Source organism: Amphibalanus amphitrite, unplaced genomic scaffold (assembly GCF_019059575.1).
Source record: "Amphibalanus amphitrite isolate SeventyFive unplaced genomic scaffold, NRLGWU_Aamphi_draft 001038F_arrow, whole genome shotgun sequence".
Classification (NCBI taxonomy): domain Eukaryota; kingdom Metazoa; phylum Arthropoda; class Thecostraca; order Balanomorpha; family Balanidae; genus Amphibalanus; species Amphibalanus amphitrite.
The window spans coordinates 197,692-210,752 of record NW_024882532.1 but is presented as its reverse complement, the minus strand read 5'-3'; the positions used below and the strand labels follow the sequence as shown (position 1 = coordinate 210,752).

At 49.8% G+C, this 13,061-nt stretch overlaps 1 protein-coding gene across 3 annotated transcripts in view; it reads right to left on the bottom strand.

Annotated features, from left to right (window-relative positions):
• Positions 1-13,061, bottom strand: part of LOC122369468 (titin homolog) — a 142,945-nt gene that overhangs the window by 31,089 nt on the left and 98,795 nt on the right. For all 3 annotated transcript variants that reach the window (XM_043344243.1, XM_043344244.1, XM_043344245.1), the window contains 4 exons: positions 12,158-12,320; positions 8,230-8,263; positions 7,697-7,835; positions 6,969-7,125 (listed from right to left, as the gene is read on the bottom strand). In XM_043344243.1, the coding sequence (XP_043200178.1) occupies positions 6,969-7,125; positions 7,697-7,835; positions 8,230-8,263; positions 12,158-12,320 (493 nt within the window). The remainder of the gene's footprint in view (positions 1-6,968; positions 7,126-7,696; positions 7,836-8,229; positions 8,264-12,157; positions 12,321-13,061) is intronic.

Here is a 13,061-nt window from a genome sequence, read left to right as displayed (position 1 = left end):
TCCCGAGGCGTACCTACCCGTCGCTTCGTTAGCACCAGGTCGGCTCGTCAGTCTTGCAATCGCTTATCCTTATAAATGATGGTAAGAAGCAGGGTTGCGGAGTCGTGGTGGCGCCAAATCCGACTCCGACTACGACTCCGACTCCTGACTCGTTGCCATGACTCCGGGCGACTCTGTCTCCGACTCCGGACCCCTGCCAGTGTTTCGGAGTCGTGATGGAGCTGTTCCGATTCGGACCGACTCCGACTTCCACTGCGGGCTCCTGACCGACCCCGACTCCGACTCCGACTCCTGGCTCGTTGCCACGACTCTGGGCGACTCTGACTCCGACTCCGACTCTGACTCCGACTCTGACTTCGACTCCGCACCCCTCGTAAGAAGTAACTGCTCGCCCCTGCACCTGGAGTATGGATATCGTGCAAACGTGTATGGATATCCTGGAGTATGGATATGGATATTCACTGACAGAGCAGACATACAGATATGCTGTAAACGCCATTACACTGCCAATACCATGGCAAATCAAATGGCTATCTATGGTTTTTGATCATCGTTCTACATTTTCCAAAATCTTGAACTGAATGTTGGCAATTTCTCGTGACTACTTCACGACCATGATGCATGCATTTCTGAAATTGATCTTTTTTTTCAACCAGCCACGTACTCGTATGATAAAATGAATGTCACCATCGTGTTCTACGCCCAAAAGTACCCATAAAACATGTGTCATGCATGGGCTGCGAATAGGTACCAGTTTTAATTTTCGGGGTTATGTGCTTACCTGATTGACCTGACTTTGACCCTGGCCAGTGGCCTATGTTTGACTGACCCCTACATTGATCTGACACTCTTTTAGCACTTATATGAAGGGTTGTGACAGTTGTGACAGTTGTGACAGATTGTTTAGGACCAACTGATGACTGAATTTATTTAGGACCAACTGATGACGATATAATCGAAACGCGAAACGCGAGGCACCGATTGCGAGGTTCTAAAGTCCATGCTACTGAAAGCCCGATTTCAAGTGTTTGACCTGACCTTGACCCGACCTGTGACCTCGAAATTCAACTTAAAAGTATTCATGTGAATCGTCTCGTCGCGTTCTTCTTTCGCTTGCCGCGCCTCGTGCGTTTCGCTGCGCCTATTTGTTCGCGAGTTATCGGCTGGGGGCGTTGAACGCCCCCCCCCCGGCAAACGGCGGATGGGGAAATACCCCAGCAACTGCCGGGTTAATCTGACGCATGTTTTGTCATTTGATCGTCATTTTATTTCTTACTTTTTTGCCCAATCTAAAAAAATCATAAATACTCTTTCTCCAAATTTTTGACCCTTTATGACCAAAAGTAAGACACTGTGCGTCACTACGTTGATATTTCTCGCCCTAAAGCATAACAACAATATCCATTCAGTAATAGCAGTATTCAAAACATGTTCAAAATGTCTCGCGATATCGATAACATAACGAAAGACATAGGCGACTTATAACATACTTGCAATGATGACGTCACACACGCGTGACGTGACGTGACCTCGTCATTTCTGAGTTACTGTATGATGCACGAAAGACACTGGTATACCTATGCAAAGTTTCATCGCAGTCGGTCTACGCATTAACAAGTTATGGGCAAAACATTTTTTCGCGTTTACCCCCGGCCATCCGTGAGGCCGTTTCCAACCATAGTGCGGCAGCGCAAAAACGGGAAGGCTTCTTATACCAGCTGGTCGGGAAAGGAGGTGGGCTTATCACTTCTCTAACCCCGGCATTACAACTCTTATGTATCATGCATCTTGGCATAAATGATTTGCTAAACATTTACCCAACGACGTGAATGACGTTATGATGAGTGACGTGAGCATAAATCTCTACAGTGCGTAAATGCCTAGGGGTTAGTTTACCAAAATACTTTATTGATAGGGATAGGTAAACAATAAACATCACAGCATATCCAACCTGTCACAATTCAACGTAGCACTACTTCATATCTCCATATTTGCAATTTTTATTGCAAATGTGTCCTCTGTCTTGTTTGCTGCAGCCAATCCAATCCAATGCGTCAATCATGCAATGGGCAGCCGACCCCGCCCTCAACTCTAGCCCAGCCCTCAGCTCCAGCCGACCTAATCCTCTCTATGAGCCGACCATTTCCCCAGTTCGGGCTACCCTATCCTCAGTTCGCTGAGGCCGAAAACGGAAACCTTTACGGACTCAAACGATTGCCTCATTAAAATAACGACTTGTTGCGGCTACGATGTACGAGCTATGACTTGCAATGTGCATTGCGCATAAAAGCGTCGAGCTCGTAATCAGTCGTCATTAAATAGCCACGTGAGCGGCCCTCGGCCACCTCTGGTACCCGCCAGATATTACCTATTATGAGCGCCTGACGCCCCAGTTCGGCTGTGGCGATGACCGGTTGGCGGGGCGACATCAGCGTGCCATTACCGGGCGATTAGGACGTCATCCGACGGCCGGTCTGACGGCGCCGGCGGCCGCGCCGGTCTGAATGCCGCCACCGCGTCACCCGCGGTTATTACGCCCGCGCCACAACTCAGCGTAATGGCCGGCACTGCCGAACCGGCTCCACATAATCACCGCCCTCCGAGCGAATCAGGCCGCCGTAAAATAATTTCACACGCATGCCAGGCAGAATTGATTTTTCAACGTCATGAAATGGCCCTGAAGTAGGTATACTCCTACTGTCAAAGCACTGAGAAGAGGATCGATGCAAAACGGTCAAAGCGAGAAGCGCTAGTCTGCACTCATGGAAAATTCACTGCTCTCCTGCATATGTCTACCATTCAACCCTTCTGAAGAACATTTGAAGTAAAACAGAGTTACCTAACCTATTCCTCAAGGCAGTCTTCATATCGGCAGCCGCTTACTCATTTCAATTCATGAGCCATAAACGTCAAAGCTCCGAGATCATTGCTGATCGGACATTAAGACAAATGTTTCTGCTAGTTTTACAACCCTTGGAGGGAGATGGATGGGTGCTTGTCAAAAATGATGTCCGCTAAAAGAAATGACACGGAACATTAACTTACAAAGTGGGACCGTACTTTAGTGGTGCCAGTTTTAGAAAACGTATGTCCAATGTCCGTCCAATGTCCGTTATTTTCGACGATATGTCCGTAAAGGCCTGGCTACACTATGCGTTTTCTGCGTGCGTTTTTGCAGGTTTGCGTGTTTTGCGTAATATCGTTCTAGGAAAAAAGTTATAAACAATATAATTTTTACTTTGGTTATATACAAAAGCTAATATAACTCTTATGTAACTAAAATTTAAGGTGAAAAACATCACAAAAACGTAATATCGTTCTTTTTCTAGAACGATATCACGCAAAACACGCAAACACGCAAAAAACGCACGAAGAAAACGCATAGTGTAGCCAGGCCTTTAGCCCGTCATTTGCCCAAAGATGTCCGAAAATTGCGCAATAGTCTACTCAACACTGCAATTTAGGCTGCTTTCAATGTACCATGACCTCAACATTGCAATTTAACCCTCGCATGTGTAGGGGGGGTCGGATGGACCCCCCCCATGGTTTTTCGCGAATAACTCGCGTAAAAAGCGGACGATCGCGACGAAACTTTCAGTACCCTCGAGTTGATCAATTTTACGCCTACTCCGAAAATGTCATGACCCTGACCAAAGTGACCCTTGACATGTGACCTATTTCTCGAACCCATGTTTGGCCGGAATCGCGATTCGGCGTATGTCGGCTCACATAAGTCGCGCGTTTGCAAGCTTCTCGTGGTTTCAAACGTTCAAACATGTGATTTGATGTTGCTCCCATGCATTTGGGTGGATGTCAAGGTCACCTGAAGGTCAGGTCAGGTCATTGACCTTTGGTGACCTCGGTTCACTTTTTCGAGCTCTTCATGTTTCTAGGCTAGTTTTTGGAGCTGAATTCGAATTTTTAGAAACTATTTGAACATTTACGAAGTAGTTTTTGTGCCTTCGTAACATGTTACGAATCTGCCAGAGGCGGTTGACGCGTACTACGAATACCCGTCACGACCCCTACTAGTTGACCTGACCTGACCTGACCCGACCTGGTCAAAATGCTTAAAGACATCATCTGTGATCAAAACTAACACGTTATTCGTGATCAGCACCCCGAAAAACCCCTTAGCAGCCACACTTTACGACTTTCTAACGGTCCCGATTTTCCCGACTTTGGGTCATTGACCTGACCTGGAAGGTCAACCAATGACCTAGGACCTTAAAATTGGGTATCATCGGCTTCCTCTCGTCACGGGCAACACGCTCGTTTTTTCCGTGAAGCTCTAGCTCAATCAAGGGCCAAACGGCAAGGGGGTCCAACCGACCCCCCCCCCCCCCCTACACATTAGAAGCTTGCAAACGCCGCACAAATGCGAGGGTTAAGCTGCTTTAAATGTACCATGGCCAGCCCAAAAGCGTTAACTATATCGACAGCTGAGCTTCCCAATCGCCAACACTGGCCTGCGTTTCAAAACTTTTTTTAAAAGGTCGGAGGTTTCTCAGCTATTTTTATACAAGTTTTGTGTGCTGAATCCGAAAAAGCTGTCCATTTTTCTCGATTAGCTCGAGTTTTCGAACTATGTCAAGGATAAAAGTTCACACACTGATGCATTTATAGGCACATTGGAGTGGGCATGCTGATATATTTTTCCCAAGGTTGGATATTTCTCAGCTGTTCTAATACAAGTTTCGTGTGCTGAATTCAAAAAAGCTATCCATTTTTCTCGATTAGCTCGAGTTTTCACACTATATCAATGATTAAAGTTCACAAACTGATATATTAATATGCATCTTGGAGTGGGCATACTAATGCATTGTTCCCCAAAGTTGGAGATTTCTCAGCTGTTCTATAATACAAGTTTCGTGTGCTGAATCCAACAAAGCTATCCATTTTTCTCGATTAGCTCCAGTTTTCACACTATGTCACGGATAACAGCTCACACACTGATATATTAATATGAATCTTGGAGTGGGCATACTGATGCATTTTCCCAAAAGATGGAAGATTTCTCAACTGTTCTGATGCAAGTTTTGTGTGCCGAATTCGGAAAAGGTATCCATTTTTCTCGATTAGCTCGAGCTCCCACACTATGTCAAGAATACACACCGATGCATTAATATGCACATTGGAGTTGGCATGCTGATACATTTTGCACTTTTTTAGGTCCCATCTCGATTATTTCCCGTGATTGTAGTGAAGAGCAGGTAGAATGTTTCCACAAAGACTGTGTGGCCACAAAGTGTGATGGAAAAACGGTATAAGGGTCGGTCGGACGTCAACTTCCTGGCGGACTATTGCTGGTGCTTGAAGAGGGACGTCCCATGTGCTCAACACAGTCGAAAATCCGTGAAAATGCCATTTGTGTCACAGCAGTGCTTGTGTAGTGTAATCGGATTTCACTTATAGTGGGTCAGTTTGCAGTTTAACCATATATATGCTTCTGTGTGATTAACTATACTAAGCCAATCAGCATAGCTTTGAACATATGAGCAAAACGACGTATCTTAAAAAATCGAGCTAATCGAGCAAAACGGATTCCATTTCCGGAATCAGCGTGAAAAACTGATCTATAAACAGTTGAAAAACCATTGACCTTATAAATCACGCAGACCAGTGCAATCAATGCTACATACGATTACTTTATAAAATCCTGAGGTGATTGTCCAATGTTGTCCAAGGCCTGCTGCCTGTGAAATTCCGAAGGTCCAAGTTCCGATTGGCACCTAGACCGTACCGCGACGTTCAAAGGCTGCAGCTGTGACCGGCGCGGTCACCACTGTTGTGCCCAGCGCGGTCACCACTGCTAAGACCTACACTGAAAACACTGCTGTGGCCGGTGCGGGTCAGCACTGCTGTGACCAGCGCGACCACCACTGCCGTTCATATTTTCAGTAAGCACGATTTACCATGCCACGATAAAGTAGTCACTCCAGATACTTTGGTTGTGAGTTGTATGTTAACGTAGGTAGGTGCTTTATTTATGGAAAAGCCTCCAGATGAGCTTCTTACGCACTGTTTCCTGCAAAGTAATAAAAAGGGTTATGTTTATTAATAATTACTAGGTATGTCGTAACATCTAGGTAGTGGTAGGTATTATGACTGGCACTTATCAATGGCGCTTATCAATAGGCATAGACAAAAGAAGCTTCCAAGGTGACCCGATAGAGCCCTAAAGCATTCCACTGAATCGCTTGCACTACAGTACATACACAGGATTCCGTCCCGCTGCCGGCTCTTCGCTGTAGTCTGTATAGATGCATATCCAATACCACTGCCCAGATAACGATGTACATTCTTCGATCCATATCTGTCTGCAGCGATCCGCCCCATTTCACCATGACTGCGCTTTGACCGTCCGCCACCGCGAGACTGCAGTCCATGGACCGCAGCAGTCCGGTACCGTTCTCAGACCCCCCCCCCCCCCGGGCAGCGGACCGAGTCTGGACCGCCGGGCGTCACAGCGGCTCTGGGGACCCACTCGGGTCTGAGGCACTCGCCACGTAAACTGACAGTACGCCGAAGGCCGCGCGGAACGTGGATGAGTCACATAAGACCCGGAATAACCCGAGTCTCATCTAGACCAGCGGGCATGGAAGAACGTCTCCCGGGAGTACTGGGTGACGTCATCCGAACAGTCACTCTGAATTACGGGTATACTACAGTTACTAATTTATCCACTCCCTCGCGGCCACTCAATGTTTTCATAAATGAAGGCTCGTCAGAATTCTAAGCGTCCCGGCGCCGGAGTCCTGGGGTTAGACACTGGACACTGGACACCACACGGCCCCGTCCCGGCGCCGGAGGCGGAGGGTGGACACTGGACACTGGACAGTGGACACAGGGGCTATGTGTCCGGCGCCGGAGGCGGGGGTGGACACTGGACACGGCCCGTCCCGGCGCGGGAGGCGGGGGTGGACACTGGACATGGGCCGTCCTGGCGCGACTGAACGACCACTCACCATCGACGATGAGGCAGGCGCGGGAGGCGGCGCGGCCGCTGTCGGTGACCACGTGGCACGTGTACTGGCCCTGGTCCTCCGGATGCACCTTGGCGATGCTCAGCCGCAGCACGTCGCCAATCCGAGTCTGACGGAACTCGCCACAGTCGGACAGCACCTGCGGACGTCAGTGGGGGGTCAGTGGGGTGGGGGGGGTCAGTGGGGGTCTGTGGGGGGGGGGGGGGGGGGGGTCAGTGGGGGGGGGGGGGTCAGAGGGGATCAGTCGGTGTCAGTGAGGTCAGTTATAGTAGTCGGTGTCAGTCGGGGTATGTTGGGGAAAATCGGGGTCAGTTAGGGTCAGTGGGGTCAGTCAGGATCAGAGTCAGTCAGATACATATCAATCGGAGCAAAGATTAGCATACAGTACAATTAGTGTAATTAGTGCAGACAGGGAATCACAGTACCTATACTTAAGTAACGGTCGCCACGATGAGATACGTGCGAGAAAAAAAATCAGACGGAAACTGTCATTACTTAAATCGTATTAAATTAAATTAAAACGTTTAAATTAAATCGTTATTAGTGTGTAATCACTTGCAAAGATGACCGATTTAGCTGAGACCAGGACTGGAGGGCGCCAATGTAAGGACGGACGCTGTCCACAGGACCTGCCGGACCCGCCGGGGCTGCCGGAGCTGCCGGAGCTGCCGGAGCCACCGGAGCCGCCGGAGCCGCGCGCGCGCACTCACCGCGCCGTCCTTGTGCCACTGGACAGCGGCGCCCGAGCAGCCGGCGCGCAGACGACACTTGAGCGTGACGGAGTCCCCGTCACAGCAGCGCACGTCCCGCAGCTCAGTGGCGAACGACGGCCGGGGCTCGGCCGAGCCGCTGGAACGGCACAGGGCGCTGTGCTGAGAACCACGCGCGACCCAGCCGGCCGAGAGCCGCACACGACCCGGCCGGGAGCCACACACGACCCAGCCGAGAGCAACACACGACCCGGCCGAGAACCATCGTACAGCCCTACCGAGAACCTTACTAGGAGCCAGCTGAGAACTAAATACAGGCCCACTAAACATACAGCCCTGCTGAGAACCTCACACAGCACGCAGAGCCCCAGTGTGCAGCACGGATGAAGATGTGATAGCTGAAAATGGCAATACTTGGAAATGCATTTTAACTGTAACGCTTTGGACAGCCTAATATGGTAAACGTTTAGCATTTTATGAATGGTGACAACAGGAAGCATGCATCGCAATAATGAATTGTTAGAGATACTCACTTCAGTTTCTTCTGTTTACCCCGTAATGTGTTTTCTGAAAAAAAAGAATGCCGTCATTATTAGCTTGGGATGTTGATAAATACGGATTTTTAATAGAGTGAGAAAACTTGGTATTTGGTGCATTGTTGGTATTAAGCACCCGACTCTGGCCCGGATATCCCGACTCTGACTCGATAGTCGATGGCCTCACGACTCTGACCCGATGACATCCCAACTCTGACCGGATGATATCCCGACTCTGACCGGATGTGATGCGCCAACAGTAGATATCGTACCGTAAGGTAGGGCTAACTGATGCGAGACGTACAGTTTTCGGCACCTCACTAAAAAAGGGTATACGTTTCTAATAATATGCAAACTGGAAAAAATGTGGTTTTTGTTAAGCTTTCTCACACCAGACTAAGTCAGTAGCGGCGGAACACCTCCAATTAAGGGGGGGGGGGGCACTGCCGACTTTTGGTCCCATTCTTTCCATGCAAGGCCCATAGGGCTAATGCTAAAAAATGCCAAAATCAAAGGGGGGCACGGTGCCCCGGTGCCCTCCCCGTTCCGCCGCCTATGGACAAAGTGCAGCTACTAACAACGGTAAAGGCTCTTTCTTTGTTACAGCTCATATCAAATAGCCCAAGAAGGTGAGGCTAGATATTTGATTTTTTATAAATTTAGTCCGAACCTTTTGATAGGAAGGATTCACAAGGACAGAGCCACCGCTAAGCGAAGCTTGTTGCGGTGACCCTGCCCTCTACCCTCCGATCGCGCAATTCCAGTTCTATGGCAGAATTTAGAGTCCAAAGTTTAACGTGCGCACATAGCCGCGCACGGCCGGTCCCCTCACTGACTTCGCCTGGCTACGGCCTGCCACCAACCGCAACCATACCTGTCAGGAGGCCCATAAATGTCAAGCGCCCGTCGCGCTTCGAATCCGGACTGTTATAACCGGGAACGCGTGCTCTCACCACGCGGAAACCAACGCTCTACCAACTGAGCTACGGGACCGGCGATATAGCTGTAGTTTCAAATCAATTGAAGGAAATCGGCTAAGTTGAGAAAAAATTGATTGCCATGTGATTCAAAATTTAATTTTGATCCTTAGAAATTGCTTTTTCAAATGCCTACTGTTATCTTACCTAGGTATAAATTTTAACTTTTCAAGTTTCGTAGGACACAGTATTTCGGTCCCGGGTCCACTTTAAAATCACATCACTTTATGCTAGGGCTGTGATAATGTGCAGCTGTGACCCTTAACTTTCCAAATGCCAGGATTGATTATCAATGGCCAAGTTAACCCTCGCCCGCACATGGGGGGGGGGTTGCCACCCCCCCCCCCCAGGTAGTCTTTCTGCTCTGCACTCGACATTTTTAGAGCTAGAAGGCTGATTTTTCGTATATCTGCTCCTCTATCTTTTCTTGATGTCCACTGAAAATTTCAAGTTTCTGTGATTTTTGGTTTCGGAGATATGACCTTGTTTTTCAGGTCATGTCATGACCAAAAATGGCCAATTCTCAATATCTTGCGCTTGCCATGGGCCTTGTGGGCTTTTGACACCCTGATTTCGGCCTTTTTTGCCAGTCTTACCTCCCACCTATCATGGAACATGTTGTTCGACGATGTACAGGGGTCAAGGTCAGGGTCAAGGTCAACCTACGTCATCTAAGATAATTGCGTTTTAGGCAAGCTGAATTTACTTTTTGTGAAGTTTTTTGACCGCATTTTTGGTAAAAGCTTCTCAGATCATGATTTTATGTAATATGGACCCAAAAACAATCGGTGCACACATCAGTATACACACAGACACACACAGACATACAAACACATATAATTGACCTTGACCTAACTTGACCTGAAATGACCTCAGCAGCAAAATTCTGGTCGGGTAGTGTGACAAAGAGGTTCTAGCTGGCTTGGCACCAGAAAACAGCATCGTCATCGGTATTTGATAAGCAGCGCACTTAATATCCAACGGTGACCCAAAACAGCAACATTTTTTAGTTTGACCTGACCTGGAAGGTCAATTACCTTGGTGATTAAGACCTGAGGAGGTAAAACTGGGTATCATTGGATTCGTCTCTTCCCAAAGAATCTTTTTGGTCTTTACCGCTAAGCTCTATCTCCAACAGGAACGAAATGGCGCGGGGGGTGGCAACCCCCCCCATTTGCGTTATAGGATGGGAAAATGGCATGTGCGGGCGAGGGTTAAGGAATAAGGATAGCAACATTTTCCAATAAGGTAGGTACCTAAGCTGTTTTATATAAGTCCAGCGGCGTAAGAATCAAATATACGAGTACCGACCTCGATCTAATGGAGCCAACTGGGCGGACATTTTAGACAATGATGGGCCAGATCCCAGGGGCGGAGCTTCGCACATCTTGGTTTTATGACTTTCCCTTGACTGTCGCCTTCGAATAACATACTATCAGTTTTGTCGAGAAAAAAAAAAATTACCGCGCAGTCAAACGAGTCCCGTACATCCAGTGAAGGAGTACAGTGAAGGTGTTCCCCGACCCAGGAGTGACGGCTGCAGTTTGTCGCCAATGCGTCACGTCTGCAGCATCGTGCACACTGCACATGTTGCACTGATGCAGCGTGGCGTGAATGAATTTCAACGGCCGTGTTGGCTGAAGTAGATTCCCCTCGCTAGTAGCCGACTTCTGACGGACAAGCTGATAGGCGTGTGTGTGTTGTGGGGGGGGGGGGGAGGGGGCTCAGTTTACGAATGGCATTGAACAAATCCGTGACGATGACCCACTGGGTGTTCCCATGTTTCAGCTCCCATAAACAACGTCTACATGATCTTTCCAAAGCTCTAAGCATCGCAAGCAAAAAGTCTAGCAAAATTATATTACCTCGCAAATACTTAAGGAATAATTGCTTAGCAAAAGCTAAGCAAAACATCTAAGCATCAATGCTAATTAAAAATAAAATAAATTGAGCCTTAGCGATGCTCATTTTGCTGGGAGGTCAGAAATCTTAACCTGAGAATTTTTTTTTAGTAAGAACGTCACACGGCAAACCGTTCACTAATTTATAGTTTAAGCCGAGCTGCAGGGATTATGTAAGCCATTTATGCGCTGTACCCAATTCACGATCTGCCCGGAGCTATCGCCCGAGTGAGTGATGTGGCCGTCCGCTGTCCCGCGGCCGGTCCGGCACGGCCGGTCGGCGTGACGTTTACACAGCAGTCCACCGCCCCACTCATTATTTTGCAACTGCTGATTGATACTTACCATAACAGGATCGGAGCGATATCGCCCGACAAACATCACACACAATTACCTTATCAAGCCGCGGCATGATAAATTGGTAAACCAGCCGTGCATACGGCATGCCCGGGCGATGAGCACTTTATAATTAGCTGCATTATCTCACGGTTCCTCACTAAAACCCTCACGGTGCAAGCCGTCTAAACCGATTGACGGTCGCCCTCTGTGAAGATCGCCACAAAGTTGCGCCGATAGCGCAGTAACGATACAACTGGCTAATTGTTTTAGCCTTTTATTTGCAGTGCAGCTTTTTAACGTATTGCGTTGATTTTGTTGAATTCCATTCAACATATTCCGTGAGGTGTAAAAAGGCAGTTTACAGTAAAAAAGTATCGGGAGGATGTTCACAATCTGAACAGTATGGAGCACCAGGCGACGTCAATTCACCTCGTTGGCGAGTGCAGCGCGTCTATCTTGCCGCTATTATTGATTACTGGCCTACTGGCCGTTATTTACTCGCCTACTGGATTACTGGCCTACGGGGTCATTCCTCTAATGTTAGCTGATCCAGCTCTGGTACCCAACTGCTCCTCAGGGTCCCTACTGCGACTGACCTACCTCACTGACCCCAAAGACTGACCTATGTCACTGACCCCAGTGACTGACCTAAGTCACTGACCCTGCAGTGACTGACCTACATACGTCACTGACCGTGCAGTGACTGACCTTTGCCGGTGACCTCCAGGGACATGGTGCGCTGGGCCGTGCCGTGGCGGTTGGAGGCCGCCACCACGTACGACCCAGCGTCGGCGAGCCGCGCCTCAGGCAGACGCACGCTGTACGTGCTGTCCTCCACCAGCTCCCAGCTGCACGTGTCGGCGGCCGGGTCCTGCGGCGGCGAGGGAGGGGACGGGTCACACGGCGGCACGGGTCGGGTCACACGGCGGTACGGGCCGGGATACACTGGCGGCACGGGGCGGCCACACGGCGGCACGGGCCGGGCAACATTGGCCAGTGCAGACAGGGCACAACAGGGGAGCAGTGGTCCCACACGGGGACAAGTCCAGTGGTCCCACACGGGCGCTGGCAGCAGCGGGACGGGGCGGCAGATGACACTAATTGTCCGCGGGCTCCGCGGCTGAGTGCCGGCCGGCCCGGTGAAAGGCTGTGCATTGATACGGTGATCGATGATGAGAGACGTGCGCCACGGCCGACCCGGGGTGCGGCCGCCGCTCGGCCTTTGTTGTGCCAATGGTGAGGTCATGTGAGGGATGGGCAGCGGCCGGGCCGGCCGGCCGGCGCTCCGCGGGACTTTCCGCGGGAGAGGCGAGTGGCGGCGCCGAATACCAACCCGGCGACACGGCGGCGGCGACAGGCCGCCCACAGACCGTCAGCGCCGTCTCCTTATATGGAGGGACAAATGATACAAACAGACTCGTCGAACAGACCTCCTCTCGAACGTATACCACCGCACTGTTCAGTGTTCATCCCCTGACAGTCCCCTCCGTACCCCCGTCAGTCCGGTCCAACTGTCAGTCCGGTCCCTTGTCAGCCAAGTCCCTTGACAGTCCGGTTCTGTCAGACCGTCCTCTGTCAGTCCGGTCCCCTCTGTCAGTCCGGTGCCCTGCCT